Source organism: Phasianus colchicus, chromosome 8 (assembly GCF_987193195.1).
Source record: "Phasianus colchicus chromosome 8, bPhaCol1.hap1.1, whole genome shotgun sequence".
Classification (NCBI taxonomy): Eukaryota; Metazoa; Chordata; class Aves; order Galliformes; family Phasianidae; genus Phasianus; species Phasianus colchicus.
The window spans coordinates 20,564,762-20,581,474 of NC_143443.1; the positions used below are offsets into that span (position 1 = coordinate 20,564,762).

Sequence of the window (16,713 nt, forward strand, 5' to 3'; positions counted from 1 at the left end):
CGCCCCCCTCGCTCACAGCGCGCGGTAAGGCTGCAGCACTGCGCGTCTGTTCGTTGGGAGTTTCTTCAGCCGCGCCGCTAGGGGGCGCTGTGGGCGCGAGCGGGAGGAGCCGGCCCCGCCCCGGGACAGCGCTTCCGCCGCCGGAGCAGCGCGCGTGGGGCCGCCGCCATGAAGCCGGTAGGGCGCTACGGGGTGGAGGCGCGGGCTTGGGGCTGTCTTCCCCCGCCGTTGAGCCGTGGGGGTTTGTCGCGTGCCGTAGGAAGCGTTGTAGGGCTGCGCTACGGCAGAGTTTCTAGAGCAGGCGGCGCGGCCGCTCGCTCAGCTGCGGCTGCCCTGTGAGGGCCGCGCGCGGCTCCGAGGTGATTTTCTGCCTGCCTTCCCCTCCCGACCCCCGCGGCGCCGTGGCCGCTGTGCCGTAGGGCCCGCACTGATGGGCGCGCGCGGTTTCCCGTGGCACCTGTTGGCCTGCCCTGCTGCTGTGCCCCGCTCTGTGCTGCCTCAGGCGTGCGCCCGGCCCGCAGCCTCGGAGCAGAAGCTCCGCCTGCAGCTGTGCTGGGGCAGGGCGTGGAGATGGAGGGGGCCGACGGAGCTGGGCGGGCTGTGTGCCGCGCTGGGGGTACGAGGGTGCTTTCTGTGGCGAAAGGCGCGTGGGTGTAGGGTTTGGTGCTTGCGGTTTCTGTAAAACGTTCTTCGCGTCTCTTTTCTTATCGATTTAATGCGTTGGAGTGAGATTGGAGCGCACTGATGCTTTGTTTGGCTTGGAGAAGAAGGGCTCTGCGGAGACCTCGTTGTGGTCCTGCAGTTTAGTCACAACAACCCCAGGCAACCCTGCAGGCTTGGGGAGGAGTGGCTAGAAAGCTGCCTGACAGAAAGGGACCTTGATGTACTGATGGACAGCCAGCTGCATATGAGTCAGCAGTGTGCCCAGGTGGCCAAGAAGGCCAATGGCATCCTAGCTTGTATCAAGAATAATGTGGTGAGTAGGATTAGGGAAGTCATCCTGTCCCTGTACTCGGCCCTGGAGAGGCCTCATCTCAAGTATTGTGTTCAGTTTTGGGTGCCTCGATACAGAAAGGATGTGGAGGTGCTGGAACAGATCTAAAGAAGGGCAGCAAGGTTTGTGAAGGGCTTGGAGAACATGCCCTATGAGGAGAGACTGAAGGAACTGGGGCTATTCAGTCTGGAGAAAAGGAGGCTGAGGGGAGACCTTCAAATGCCTGGAAGGTCATTGCAGCAAGAGCAGGGTTGGTCTCTTCTCACTGGTGACAGGTGTCAGGATGAGGGAAAATGGCGTCAAGTTGCACTAGGGTAAGCTTAGGTTGGATATCAGGAAACGCTTCTTTACAGAAAGAGTTGTTGAGCACTGGAATAGGCTCTCCAGGGAGGTGGTTGAGTCACCATCCCTGGATGTGTTAAAAACTGTCTGGATGTGGTGCTCAGGGACATGATTTAGCAGAGGGTTGTTAGGGTGGTATGGTTAGGTTGTGGTTGGGCTTGATGATCTTTAAGGTCTTTTCCAACCTGAGCAATTCTATGATTCTGCGATTCTAAGTTGTTCAGAGCTGATAGAAGTACAAACTGAATGAGATAGCAGCCAAAAAAAAAAAAAATTAATGAAGGGTTTGAACATGTTAGTTACGTGGAATTTTCTATTTGTTCCCTAGAGAAAAAACACAAAGCGCGTCCCAAGCTTTCGCAAGTTACTGAGAACTAGTAAAATAAAACTTGACAACAAATTAAAGAATAAACAGTACAAACAGCAGAGTGCTGCTAAGAAGTATCGGAAAGAACAAAAGAAGCTAAGGCAGGCTGTCAGAGATGCTGTCTGTAAAAAACCTTTTCCACTGGAGGATTACAAGAAGAAACATGTTGGTAAGTGCTTGCTCAATGCTGTTTTTTTCATAGAAAAGGTACGACTGTTACTAATATTCTGCTGTTTTACATTATAAAATTTTGTTTCAAGAAAACAACATCTAATTTACTGTGCACGGATAAGCACTGTTTTTTTGTAAAAGAAAGAAAGGGAAGTTATGAAAAATGGAAAATGCAGCCATTCTGGTTACAGGATTTGACAGGTGGAGGTGGTAGAGATGTGCTTGCTTTAATTGTTATTGACTGTCACAATAAAGGGGCCGTTTTCTGGGTTAATGTAAACATGTGCTTGAAGGTTGATGAGGACAAAGTTGAAGTAAGGTGTCTCAGGTGTAGGCAGCATTAGGTTTGTAAGTGTGAGTGTATGTACAGCATCTTAATTTGTGCACAATATCTCTGAAATAGCTGAAAAACGGGAGGAAGAAGAGGAAGATGAAGCGCTTCCATTGGACATGATGGATGAAGATGACTTGAAGTTAATGGAAGATTTGGCTCGGAAAGCATCATTTCTAACCAGGGATATTTCTTCTAAGTGAGTTTTGTGATATCTACTTTTTGTAGTATTTTAGCTTTGTTTGCCTTACGTGTAATGTAATACATTTATCAGAAGGTCACTTAAAGTCTGGTGTTTCTTTGCAGTTCCAGTTTAGTGTTTCCTTAGTCTCTTGGTACATTCAGTATTAATGTAGCGATGTATATCAGATCATTCACAGGCTCTGCTGCCCTTTATGATACTGTTTCTGCATTGTTCACTCCTGTGAGGTCCATGGCTGTGAGATGAGTAGCATTCTTCAAACTAAATAAAATGACAACCTGTGCAGAGGGTCCCAATGCTGCTTGCATGCTGGTATAGTCCTTCATGGCAGATCTGCTCAGGGTGAAGTTTTCAGTGTGCCAGGGCAGCTGCACATGTAGTGGTAAAAGGAGAGAGCAGTCTGGTCTAGGTGAGAGAGAGGCTGTGCTGAGATCCCAGGAGTTTCTGTTTTTCATCTCTCTATATTTTATGTATCTTTTCCAAATTTGTTAAGATTTTAGGACAGAAATTATGCTTTCAAAGGATGTTTACCTTACAAACTTCATGTGATTTGTTCATTGTTGTCTTACTTTGAAGAGCCCCTGAGGATGTTACTGCTTCATGAATGGAAGCAGCTAGTACTGTAGTTTCCAGATGTCCCAAATGACTCGGACTTGTGAATAACAGCTGTATTTTCTTCATGCTCAGCAGACAGTTACAGCTGTTGAGATCCTGTGCATGTTGAGTAGGATTTGAGCACATAGGAAAGGTTTAATCTATACAGTGACATTGAGGCAGTCTGGTACTGATCTTGAAGTGTTTGTAGGGTGGCTATGTGATATATAATATGACTCTACCAGTGGTCTTCCTTGCTGAAGCGTACTAGTCTCTGAACACATAGCTTTCGGAGTTCATTACAGATATGTAGTTGAAATTCTGTCACTAACAAAGCCAAAAGCAATGTTTCTAGTAAAAAAAGACTGTGCTGCTCCCTTCAAAACGTGATTCATCATCCCTGACTTTTAGTTTATGAATAAGATGAACAAATAACATACCTTGTAGTTATGCCTGTACTACAGGAGAGTACAACTTTTAACTTTTTTTTTGTAAATGTTGCATGCATATGTTTAGACTCATATGAATGTTTCAGTATTCACCGAACAAATTGGCTGACCTGCTAGGCTAAGTAAGTCTTACTTTGTCTTTGTTCATATCACATTTTAATTTCCTCTAAAAAAGAGACGAGAAACGCTACCTTGTCATGAATTCAAAAATCCAATATAGATCTGCATTTACATTTTCTCAGTGAATGGTGATCACAGTGCTATCACAGTGAATACACTTCAGCATTCCACTGCATATGATCACCTGTCATTTGTTTTTCTAAGTGTGAACACCTAATCCAGCTAATATACTGTCATACATGGTTCATGTCTAATTAGATGGTTAATTGATTTTGTTTGCCTTGTGTTTTATCAGTGAACCTGTTCACATCAAGAAACGAAAACGTGAGAGCGTGATTGAAAAATATGAGAAGATACCAAGACGTGTAAACACTGAACCAGAGAAAGAGCTCATCCATCTGCTCCCTATCAAAGACAAAGGTGGCATTATTCCCCAAACCATGGAAAAGCCAGGTAAGGCACAGATTTTGCAATCAGAATAGTATCCAAGATGTATATAACTTGTTCTTTCAGAATTTCTCAGTGTTTATTTCAAGCTTGACCCTGGACTGTTTTTGCAGTTCCTGATGTTGCTGAGGATGAAGAAGAAGAAGATACGGAAGAAATGGAGGTAGCAGAAGGTAATAAAGCATCATGTTTATTTATTTCTCTTTTTCCAAATCGCTGATGGATCTGAGGAGTCCATTGCTGTTCTGTAAGAATGTTTGTAATTTTTTTTTTTTAGGGTGTGTGTTACCATGTTACCCAAACATGCATAATAGTGAGTTAGAGTTTACTTTCTTATGTATTAGGATTCTAAGACCTTTGGGAACAGATTTCCACAGCTGGTTTCAGAATCATTCCTTCTTTGAGGCATAGAAAATGCAAATATATAAACTGTATTTTTGAAAGAAAAAGTGATTGATGAAAAACTTGCTGCAAATTGTAGGGCTCCTCAATTTCTTGGCACAGCTGGGGTCATATGTTGAATTTATATGTTATTGTGATTGGGGAAACATTTGAAGATTCAAAAAGATTTTAGTTCATTTACTTTTGCAAACATAGGATTCTAAAGCGGAGGAGGAATCAAAGTCTGAGTTAATACAAGCTCTAGCAGGTTCATTCATAAAGCTGCTTTTATTGTGGCACTGTACATTGTATTGTTGAGTTGGGTTATCAGTCATTTGAAGTGCACTATCTAGAACTGTGGTTTATAATATGGTATTTGTTAGTGGCTTCCCCAGTGACTCTTCTCTTTAACTCTTATATGCTGTGCTAGACTTTAATGAAGAACCCCCACCTGTTCTCACTCCTGAGGAAATGGCTGCTCAAAGGAAAATAAAGCTGCAAGAAAGGAAGATGCACATTGCTGCCTTAGCATCTGCCATTCTCTCTGACCCAGAAAACAACGTAGGTAGCATTTATTTAACATGCATGTGTGTGTGCCTGTGTTGTGCAGCAAGTCAATAAATAAAGATCTGAAGTGACCAAGTAATAGCAAAAGCAGAAGAATACATCAGTAAAACAGGTGCAAATACAGTATTGCATCACTCTCCGAGGATTGCAAGCAATGAAACTGCTGCTAAAGGTTGATGCAAAGGATTTGAATCATATAAAAGTTCTGGCGACTGTGTTTGCTTTGTTCAGGAGTAACTTGGTCATCTGAATAACTGCAGGAATAATATTGCATCTGGTATTTCCTATCCAAACTACTTTGTTCCTTAATCATAACCCCTATTTCAGCTTTGCTTTCAGGGTTGTGTATAGAAGTTCTCAGTGCTTCAGTATATGCTGGTAATTTGATATAATTCTAGGTAATTTTAGAATGGCATCATAGTTTTAACATTCCCAAGATAAAATTTTGATGGGCTATCCAGCATTTCTTGGTTCCTTGTACAATGCTAAGTAAAGCAAGTTAATTGCTTTATTTTTCCCCTTCAGTGTTTAGAAATGGGGAGCATGTCTTGTGACAGACTTGCAGAATTGTATATTGTGCTTAGAAATTGGTTTGGAGGGTAATCTTTGGCTGACTTCATCAGTCTCTTTTCTTAATCAGATTAAAAAGTTGAAGGAGTTGCGTGCCATGCTGATGGAACAGGATCCTAATGTTGCTGTGATTGTTCGAAAGTTGGTCATGGTTTCTCTGATGGAAGTGTTCAAAGATATTGTTCCTTCTTACAAAATTCGGCCTCTGACTGAAGCAGAAAAAGCAACCAAGGTGAAATATCACATTTCTCTGAAGTTTTTTGAGTCAGCCAGATTTTTTAGATTATGCCAAATACTGTTACTTGAACATGAATTTTTGGTTTAGAACAAAGAGCAGCAAATACACAAGCACTTAGGGATGTGAAACTGTGACAGTTTTGGAGCAGAGGTGTTTAATTTGAACTTTAATTCTTGCATAATTCACAGAATCACAGAATTGCCAGGGTTGGAAGGAACCTCAAGGATCATGAATCTCCAACCCCCCTGCCACATGCAGGGCCACCAACCTTCCCACCTAATGCTAGACCAGGCTGCCCAGGGCCCCATCCAACCTGGCCTTGAACACCTCCAGGGACGGGGCATCCACAACCTCTCTGGGCAGCCTGTTCCAGTACCTCACCACTCTCTCTGTAAAGAATTTCCCCCTGACATCCAACCTAAATCTCCCTTCCCTCAACTTAAAACCATTTCCCCTTGTCCTCCTGTCACTCACCCTTTCAAAGAGTTGATTCCCCTCCAGTTTGTAGGTTCCCTGTAGGTACTGAAAGCTGCAATGAGGTCACCCCGCAGCCTTCTTTTCTCCAGGCTGAACAAGCCCAGCTCCTGCATCCCCTCCTCATAAGGGAGGTGCTCCAGTCCCCTGATCATCTTTGTGGCCCTCCTCTGGACCCTCTCCAACAGTTTCCTGTCTTTCTTGTACTGGGGGCTCCAGACTTGGATGCAGTATTCCAGATGGGGCCTCACAAGAGCAGAGTAGAGGGGAACAGTCACCTCTCTGTCCCTGCTGGCCACCAAATTCCTTCAGTAAGCAGGTGACATGCTGATGGTTATGGTGGAAAGCAATAGTATACTAAATAGTATACCAAACCTGAAAGTCACCTGCGTGACTTTCATCACAAACCTTGGAATAAGACAGTGGTTTTTGTCACGCTGGGGGAAATGGAAAGAAAGCAAATTAAACACCATTGTCACCTCACTGGCACAAATTACAGTGAAGTGCTGAATTTTCAGAGTAGTTTCTTTTTGTTTTACTGAATCCCTGGAGGTGTTCAGGGGCAACCTGATCTGATGCCTGACTTAGTGGTTGGCAACCAGCCCATGGTAGGGGGATTGGAACTAGGTGACCCCTTCCAATCCAAGCTGTTCTGTGATTCTGGAGGCTGTTTGTAAGCAGTTTTGTAGGTGCTTTTAATAGAGCCATGGCTCTAAAATAACAGCTGGATCCAGATTTCACTTTAGTCCCTAGAAATGAAATAGGCCTAGTTGGGAGGGGTGCTTAGACCACAAGTGCATGTCTAGTAATAAGTAGAAATATTTTATTGTTAATACATTTCTAGTAATGCCTGTCTAAAAGGAAAAACCTTCTTAGGTATCTCATACATGTTTTAATTTTGGAGTCTTTTTGTACCACTGCCTAATTTTGGTCACCAAATAATATTTTACTTGTGTGATGTACACAGGTTAAAAAAGAAACTCAGAAACTGAGAGAATTTGAAGAAGGCCTTGTGAGCCAGTATAAATTTTACTTGGAAAATCTGGAACAAACAATTAAAGGTACCATGAACTCTTTTTTATAGTAAATGCAAAATTGTTTTCAGGATCACAGTTCACCTCTGCTGATTGAGTGCTAACCATACCCATCTTTTATGTAATTAGTATTTCATATAATTGTAGGAGAACTTGTGCAACAACTAAAATTGTAACTGTGTAGAAGCTCCTATGCATTTTGGAAGTAATTACTAATAATATTATTTTGTGCAGATTGGAAACAGAGGAAGTTGAAGAAAAGCAACGTCGTCTCATTAAAGGCATATAAAGGCCTAGCAGAGATTGCAGTGAAGTGTCTGTGTGAGCTGCTTGTGGCCCTACCCCACTTCAACTTCCACAATAACATCATTGTTCTCATTGTTCCTCTCATGAATGATACATCAAAAAAGGTAAGTGATTTTCTTATTCAGAAGAGTTCTCGTTTTGCATGAAAAATAATTTATTTCTGAGCTTTATTTCAGCGTCCACATCTTGTGGCCTTATCTTTTCCCTATTTTACAAGTTGTGACTGCTTTCTGATTAGTAAATACTGTCAGTAATGTCAATTAGCTGTTGTCATGGAAAAACTTGTTTGAATTCACCTTTCAGATCTCTGAACTGTGCTGTGAAGCAGTTAAGAAGCTCTTTAAGCAAGACAAGTTGGGCTTTGCTTCACTTGGTGTAGTCAAGGTTGTTTCTGGCCTTGTAAAGGGTAGAAATTACAACGTCCGACCTGAGGTAAGAGTTTTTCTGTTATACTTCACAATTTTCATTTTTTTGATAGTTTAAAAAAAAAATTGAAAGCTGAACTTAGTGCATCTGCTGGCTGTAGACAAGCAGAATTTCATCACTGTCAGATCACATTAGAGGTGGGCTGAGCCAGAAAGTTAGAAGGAGAGATAAAGGCAGGGGAAAGAAACTGGGAGCAGAAGAGCAAATCTAAACAGAGACATGGGCTATGTCAGGCAGGAAGACTTGAAGTGAGAGAGGCAGATGGAGAGATGAATAAAAATTGACATTGCTGAGGAAGGAACTGTGAGCAGAGATGAATGATAGAGATGAGAAGGAACATGAGGAGAGTAAACATAAGAATTGTGAGCAGCAAAGCTCACCAGCTAGTATGGAATTCAGGATTTCTTAGCCCCTCCTTTCCTCTTCTGTTGATCACCTTTCATTTTATTTATTTATTTTCCCATAGGTGTTAAAAGTTTTTCTTCACTTAAGAATTAAGGAAGTGGAATTAAAAAAAGATTCCGAAGACATTGCACCAAAGAAAAAGTTCATGACTTTCAAAGAGAAAAGAAAACATCTTTCAAGAATGCAAAGAAAGGTAATGACTTGTGCCTTTTGGGTGTTGATAACATATCCAATTATTTCTATTAAGAAGGAATACACCTATGCTGGTTGTCCTGTAGCATCACAGGATGACTTAAGCAACTCACCAAGCATGAAGTGTTCATTTGGGAGGTTTGTTCACTGGGTATCTTTGGGATCTGGGTATCCAGGCTGGTTGGAAATGTTCACTCTACTGGAACGTTTGGTTACTTAAAATCAATCGTATGTTTTCAGTGGAAGAAAGCAGAAGAGAAGCTAGAAAGAGAACTCTTGGAAGCAGAAGCTTCAGAAAGTAAAGAAAAAAAACTGAAGCTGGTAAGTAATTTATAAATGATTTTCCCATTTTTGCAAAGTAGCAATTACTAATCATTTTGTAACCAAGAGTCTCCTTGCTAACTCAAAATGTCAGCATTTCATACAGCTAAATACTGTCAGCAGCAGACAGACATCTTGCCTGTGCCAGAAGTCTTAGTTTTATGAAGAAGAGCCCTCTCAACCATACCCAGGAAAACCAGCTTAGCTGTTGTTATTTCCTTCTGTTGTATGTGCAGAAAGGTATTTGAATGCATTGATGAATGTCCTCCTGGTGCCCTGTTCCTATTGCAGGCAGCACTAGGTAATGGCATTTCCCAATTTCAGAGTGGCTTTTAAGCAAGGGAGTAGTGTGGCTAGCTTGAAATAAGGGGAAGAGAGGCTGTTCAGCTAGGATAGTGTAAAGGGACAGAATAAGGGGGCAGGAGAGCAGGACTTGAGCTTTTCCAGCATAAGAAGAGCAGAAATGGCAGTGCCAGGACTGATTTGGACAACAACTTAGACGGAGAGGTGTGACTGCTGGGCTAGTAGTGAGGCTTTTTCTCCTGCCTTAATCTCTTTGGAGGGAGGCAAGGAAAATGTTGTGTTCCACTCTTTCCTGAAGATCCCGCCATATCTTTTACCTCACCAGTAGATTTTGCTGCCCTGTTCCAGTGTGCTGTCACTGATGTTAGCACTTAAAAATGTATTAATATAATTTAATGCTATGGTACAAATAGTAATATTACTGTACTAGTACTAGGCACATTTTTAATGGAGTTCTAAGTGAACAAGAAATGTCTGCTTTCCATGCTTACATGTTTTACTTTGTTTTCTTCCCGTCAGCACACAGAGACCTTGAATATTGTATTCTTAACATACTTTAGAATCCTGAAGAGAGCTCAGAAGTCTCCACTTTTGCCGGCTGTGCTGGAAGGTCTTGCAAAGTAAGAACATGATTTACCTTCTTTTGTGTGTATCAGAACAGGCACAAACTGCTGAAAGGCTGTGTGACTCCTATAGGCAAGGAGAGAAGACTGACAGATATGTTTAAATTATTTTATTTCTATGCTGAGGTACTTGGTTACTTCTACAAATGTTTTAATGTAATGTGAAATTGCCACAACAGCATTGGTATGATGCATACCCATTAGGTGTGATGTGATTGTGTTATTTTGTCTGATTGCTTCCTGAAGGATCTGAGCACATCTCTAGAGCTATAGGGAAGCTGAGAACTATCAGCTGGGGGCTGAATTCTCCACCTGTGGGGAGATAAGAGATGCTGCGCATTTGATTTAGCACAGCTTTAAGATCTGGGTTTCACGAAGTCAGAATGCTTTGAGCTAAATTTGCAGGGGATGTTTATAGCTTCTGTCTTTGATTCAAGGTTTGCCCACCTCATAAATGTGGAATTCTTTGATGACCTGTTGATTGTTCTCCATTCTCTCATCGCTTCTGATGTAAGTAGAGCTTAGTTGTAGAATTTTCTTAAGACTGATTTCTGGGTACTCAATCAGTTTTCTATTTATAGGACTTAAGCTATCGGGAGAGTCTCCACTGCATTCTCAGTGCTTTTCAAATACTCTCTGGACAAGGTGAGAAATCTTTAAAAAAAAAAAACAAACCAACAACAATCACCTGAAATGTAGTATCATTTTATTAACATAATCTCAAATAAATATATTTACTCCTTTATAGGTGATGTTCTTAATATTGATCCAATGAAATTTTACACACATCTTTACAAGACACTGTTCAGCCTACATGCAGGTAAGTCTAGGTTCTTATTTTCAGTGTCTCATTAGATTAAAAAAAGCAGTTTATTCTACTTGTTTGGTATCACAGCCTTAATACAATGTTAGCAAAATAGTTATTTTTAACAATTTTTAATGTAGACTTAAAACATATAATTTTTGAATTTTGGATGGAATATTTTCTTATAGAAGAAACAGAAGTGACAGTATGTTTTTTCTGTTCAAAGTTGGACTGTCTTTAGCAAAAAGGGGTGAATGGTTACGCCTGGGTCACATTAGTGTTGTGTTTGAACCTTTTGGGTTTTCATGTTATTTCTCAGGTTCCAGTGCACAGTCAGTAACAGAATATTTAGTTTTATGTTCCTGGTCATGATTATTTACTCTTTGTATGAAACTTTGCTTTTGAGGTGGTACCAATGATGACATAGGAATTGTGCTCCAGTGCCTGGATGTCATGCTTGCCAAGCGGAGAAAGCAAGTTTCCCAGCAGCGAGCTCTTGCTTTCATGAAGAGGCTTTCCACTCTTGCTCTTCATGTTCTTCCACACTCCAGCATTGGGATCTTGGCAACAAACAGGATATTAATGCAAGTAAGTTTTACTTGTTGGATTTTTTAGCTTACTGGTTAAAGGTTGTTGAGTTTTTTGACAGATTGATTTTACACAAAATATTTTGAAGCATTTTAAGCAAAAATGATTAATACAGAGTAAATATCCTTAAATGCATCTGACTTAGAATATCATGAATTGATTCCTGGACTTAAGTTAACTGTGCTATAATTGGACGTATAGTATAAGCAACTCAGCCTTTTTTTTTGTGTTGTAGACATTCCCAAAGATGGATCTCTTACTAGACAACGAATCTCAAGGCAGTGGAGTTTATCTCTCAGAACTAGATGAACCAGAGCACTGCAATGCCCAGAACACAGCTCTATGGGAGCTGCATTTGTTGCAGGTTAGTGAGTAGCTGAATTTAGGAAGGTGAGCAGTAAATAACTACTACCAAATACAGAGTGGAGTTCTTCAGGCTTATCAATCAAAGATGACCCATGTGAGCTGAGCCTATTCCCTATGCAGAGAACAACAGCACAGTGGTGTAGGGAGGAACAAGCTCTAAAGAGGGTTATAAACACTACTTACGATAGTTCTACGCTGAGTCTTACTGCAGGGCTGCCTAATAAGACTCCTTTTGAAGCTCTTTTAATCTGTTAAGATCCCGGATGGTCTAGCCCTTCTGCAGGGAGCAACTTATACCTCAGTCTGTCATTCCAGGCAGTGTTTATGGTTTGGGGCTCGCAGAGGATTTCCTCTGCCCTTTTTCTTGTTTTCTGGGAGGAGTTAGGTTAACTGCAAAGAATTTTGCTCTCAGTGTAACAGCTCCAAGTGAATAAATGTATGATTAGGTGCTCTCATTCACTTAACCTTAGAAACTGATTTTGGCAATGCTCACTTTTTCTGTCTAAATCAGAAGCAGATCCTTAAATCTTATTGGAGCCAAAATAAGTGGGAGAATCAATGGGTAAATACATTACCATTATCCCTCACTCACTTGCTGTTTTCCTTTCTTTCTTTCAGAGACACTATCATCCAACAGTGCAGAAATTTGCAGCTCACCTTGCTGTTGGAGCTCCAGCTGAAGGATCAGGAGCTCTTTCACTTGATTTGAGCAGAAGGTGAGCTATACAAGGGATCTATTTTTAACAATAGCATACTAGCAAAATAGCAGTTGTTCATACTGTATTAAAGGAAAAATAATTACCCATAAAGTTAAAAGGTTCTTTTGTTCAGAACTCACTTTCTTTGTTCTTCTACTGGTACAGAAATTTTGCTGCTTTTTTTCTGGCTGTGGATTATGATCATTGAACTGTAGCTCTCCACTGGAAACCAAGCTGCAGTGTAAGGTGCAGAATATATCAAAATACAAGAACAGCCATCCTGGTTTTCACTAAGGATGTGTCTAATTCACTATCCTGTCTTTAGCAGTTGCTGGAAACAAGTGCACCAGGAAGAGCAAAAAAATGGGCAAACTTATAAGGCCAGAGCTACCTCCTAGCCTCTGACTTGTTTTTTTATTCTGACTTTTCTAAGGTGTTTCAAGTCTCTTGAACCAAAGTATAAATTTTGAAAACACTATATGGCTTGATAGGGGTTCTGCAAGTCTACAGCTTATTAGTTAGGAGCCACCTTTTGTTTTGAACCTGCTACCAGCATGCGTCATTTAATGGTCCTTGGTTCTTGCTCTGGGAGATGAAATGAACAGTCTGTTCCAGCAGGCACTTTCTGTGTTTCTATGTGACTTTGTACATGTCCTTAATTTTGTCCCTCTGCCTGCTATCTCTTCTCTTGGCTGATGGGACCTGGCCCAGACAGGAGCTATTGCGTGTGTTTTGTCATCTTTGTTTCCTGCTCATGAACTTAGTTAAAGTATTTCAAGATGAGGAGACTGGAAAAGATGCAGTATTTGAGATGTGGATGATCAGTGAATTACACACTGATGTAACAGTGCTTTCTATTTGTTTTCTGTCTCTTTTCAACTCTACAGAGCACTGAGGTCACAGTCCCATGACAGTACCCCTAGTAAGGAGATCTTGTTATTTAGGGATAGTGCTCAGAACATGTGTTTTTTGTGTGAAGCTTAGATTGTTTTTCTCTAGTTCTTTTTTTCCACGCTGAATTTCATTTGCTATTTTACTGGCTATGTCCTACAGTCTGCCTGCAGTTCTCAGCAAACAGTTCACTTGTAGCACAGATGACTTGGTATTCATCATCTTTTCCACATCAAGTGGGTTGAAGTCCATGGAGCCTGGTGCAGACCTGTAGGAATCTCATACTTTCTTTCAGATATTGCAAAAACTGATCACACATGCTTGTCTACTGTTTACTGTGTTTTAACCATTCTTTTTCATGTGATGGTCTTACCCATTCTCCAGTGGCTTCTTAGTTTTTTTTCAGTAATACCCTGCAGTAAGGAACTTTGGAATCCTGCTGGAATTTAGCTAGATTGCATTGGCTAGATAACTTTATCTACTTACTTTAGACCTTTTTTTTAATGCTGGAGTTATAATGCAGGTCAGGCAGTGACTGCTTGGAATTCTGGCAGGCCAACAGAACACATTTTTTGTCTCTCATTTCTTCTTTTCCAGCTGAGTATTTAGACACGTATCACTGGCTTTTACTAGCCCTATTTCACAGGTACAGTCTTTTCTAGTTGATGTTCAGTACTCTGAAGAGTTCACTTAGGACATGTTGGGTGGGTATGAATGGTGTTGGGGGATAAGCTGCTCTTGCGTTGGCAGTATATTATTTTGAAGGGTATCTAATGACTCTTTTCTTTCACTGCAAAAACTGTTGTTTTGCTATAGGCCTGCTGCAGAACTTTTTGAGGCATACAATATGAAAGGAATGACCTTCAATCCTCCCGTTCCATCAGTAACACCCAGACGAAAGGTAACTCCTTTTTTGACCATGGGATGTACCAATTTAAGCTTTATTTGCTATGTGCAGATATTAGCACACTCAATTTGGCTTTCTGCTTTGTGTACTTTCTCAGTTAAATGTTTTTTAACTGGCGTAAGGTAGCACTGACAACAGAAGGAAGAAATGCTGTATGAATGTTTCCTCTCCCATAGCATCAGTTAACATAGCAAGATGGATGTGGTATTTGTTTTACTTAACTGTTGCTCTTTGCAGTTGTTCAGTGCAGATTTCTTATTCATTTCTGTAATTATAAACTAACATTTGTTTAAAAAGCAGTAATAAGAAGCCAGCTGTCTTTCCCAGTGTTGGTAGTTGGCAGAACAGCCTGATTCCCAGAGCCTTTGGTTCAGTATGTAGGACACTGATCCCCATAAGTGACAGTTTATGGCTTTGAAGTGTAAATTTGAACAAAGAGCTTTTTGTATGAAGCGGAGAAAGGAGTGAATGCTTTCTAGCTCTTGAGCACTAGATGTGTTCCAGATGCCAACCTCCATTAATTGTTCAGAGAGTGCTGCATCCTTTAAATAGTGGTAACTAATTCTCTTTCTTCCTAATGAAAACTTTACTTACCTTGGCAGCACTTTTTAACTCAGTAATGTCTGTTAAAGCCCTAAGCAATTTTTTCTTCTATTTTTGAGAAGCAACTTCTAAAAAGCTTAGCTAGTACTTAGCTAATAAGCTTCTACTTAGCTAGTGTGTCCTTAGATAGTAACTGCCTGATGTTTCTGTCCTGCTGGGACATTAGCAGACAGATCAAGGCTGAGAACAGCAGATAGGAGAGAGATTGGATAGTGCTTGAATAAGGCAATGCGTAAAGGAGGCAGAAACAAAGGAGGAAGGAAAGAAATAGGAGAAGGAGCTGTCTTTGGTGGTTATAATGGCAGTACTTGGGAAATTAGCTTCAGTGTTGCTTACTGTATGGCTGTTTGACTCACTTAACAATCTTTGGCAGCACCTACATTTTACTCTGTGCGTCCTGCAAGTTTGTGTGTTATGCTGCCATGGTCTGTCAGCACCTCTCCCTGCTGACAGAAGCTCTGAATTGGAATTTTCTTTTTCCTGTGCTCCACTAAAGAGAGGATCTTCATGCACTCATAGACAAATGAGTACTTGGCTATGTGAGTGTTAAAGCTTTAACAGAGCTGACCTTCCTCATCTGACCTTCCTTCGTCAGTAGGGGAGGTGTGGAGATCCCCACACATGGCTCTAACCAGAAGGAATCACTCAACACAGGGCCAGGGCATTCCTTCCTCAGATTCACAGTCTCCACTGCTTGCACTATTGCATTCACTAGCCCTTGGATATGAGATGCTTAGTTTTTTTAAGGTGTGTTGAACAGGAATCAGTGTGTACATTCCTTCAGAACTGGAAGCTGTGGCTATGTATAAAGAATAATTAAAAGCAAAAAAAAATCATTGCCAAAAGTATGATCATCTAATGCGTGCTGGACATAGGACTTCCAAGTGAAACTTATTGGCAGTTGGATCTCAGTTCTGTAGGTCAGGTTGAGGAGATGGCCAGGGGCATGGGAGAGAAACAGGACTGCTAATTAAAGATACTGGACTTGTTTATTAATACAACTAATATTCTGTTATTTTCAGGACACATTCTCACACGTGGATTCATTTCTAAATCAGGAGCTAACTGAACAGCTTCAACAACACACAAGCAAGACTGTTAGTCACAAAACCTTGGATTTTGCTAAACACTTAAAAGAATCATCCTTGTCCTAAATGAATTTATCAGTCGTGTTCAGCTGGCTTCTTAATTATGGACAAAGATTGGTTGGAAGAAGTTTCCATTCATCATTAAAGGAATGCAAGTAGGCTTTTGTTTGAATATAGACACACTCAATAAACAGAACAGAAGCTTTTCACACAGGTACAAGGCCATCTAGCCAGTGTTCTCAGGGCTTGGGGTTTGCAATGTACAGTCACATCAGTAATGTAAAAAGATAAAAACTAAGGTCATTTTAAAATTGCCTGAAACAGTGCATTATAGTATTTTTGTTTATATAACTTCAAATTTTTTGTAATAGAATATACGTATATGTGTTTCTGAGGAAACACTGGGATATGTTGATATATGAATAAATATTTTGGACTAAGCAGTATTGAGGGCTTTGATGTTCAGGATACTTCCAATTTTGGAATATGCATTACTTTCCATGTTTTTAAATTTTTCTTCTGATGTCTCCAAACTGTTTATCATGTTTTGAGATGATTTTTGCTTTTGCTGTGCCTTTGTTCTCTTAGAATAAGACCATGGTATTTATTAGCAAATTAAGATTACTGAGTTCAATTTCTGAACCGTCTTCATAGTTGACAGCTCTACAATGTCTTCAATAAATCATCACTGTGAAGAATACAGGACAAATTCAAGGTAAGGATTTTAAATCTTGATTTTTTTTTTCCCCATTCCCCAAATTTCAGCTATTGCCTGGTTGTTTCAGAACCCATTTTCAGCTGCATATCAGCTTTACAAACAATAGGTAAAATATATTGAAGAACTTAAGGCTGATAACTGCTTTATTCAGAACTCTGTTCCATAGGGCAGTGTGGTGGGCTGACAAGGCTG

The 16,713-nt window shown here is 40.8% G+C and overlaps 1 protein-coding gene across 1 annotated transcript; it reads left to right on the forward strand.

Moving 5' to 3' along the window:
* The first annotated feature begins 34 nt into the window (after positions 1–34).
* Positions 35–16,327, forward strand: NOC3L (NOC3 like DNA replication regulator). The gene is made up of 21 exons (XM_031597757.2): positions 35–177; positions 1,665–1,872; positions 2,278–2,404; positions 3,866–4,023; positions 4,131–4,190; positions 4,829–4,959; positions 5,606–5,767; positions 7,215–7,308; positions 7,516–7,691; positions 7,891–8,019; positions 8,480–8,611; positions 8,851–8,931; positions 9,754–9,854; positions 10,295–10,367; positions 10,439–10,502; positions 10,606–10,677; positions 11,069–11,250; positions 11,486–11,614; positions 12,235–12,332; positions 14,022–14,106; positions 15,738–16,327. The coding sequence occupies exons 1-21, from the start codon at positions 169–171 to the stop codon at positions 15,867–15,869; spliced, it is 2,403 nt and encodes an 800-aa protein (XP_031453617.2). The 5' UTR covers positions 35–168; the 3' UTR covers positions 15,870–16,327.
* Positions 16,328–16,713: the final 386 nt, after the last annotated feature.

Bases quoted from the DNA above. Each gene is read 5' to 3' on its own strand.
- NOC3L (XM_031597757.2), top strand. The intron at 8,932-9,753 runs GTAAGTAATTTA...TCTTCCCGTCAG, and splicing joins AAGAAAAAAAACTGAAGCTG to CACACAGAGACCTTGAATAT. The intron at 9,855-10,294 runs GTAAGAACATGA...CTTTGATTCAAG, and splicing joins GTGCTGGAAGGTCTTGCAAA to GTTTGCCCACCTCATAAATG.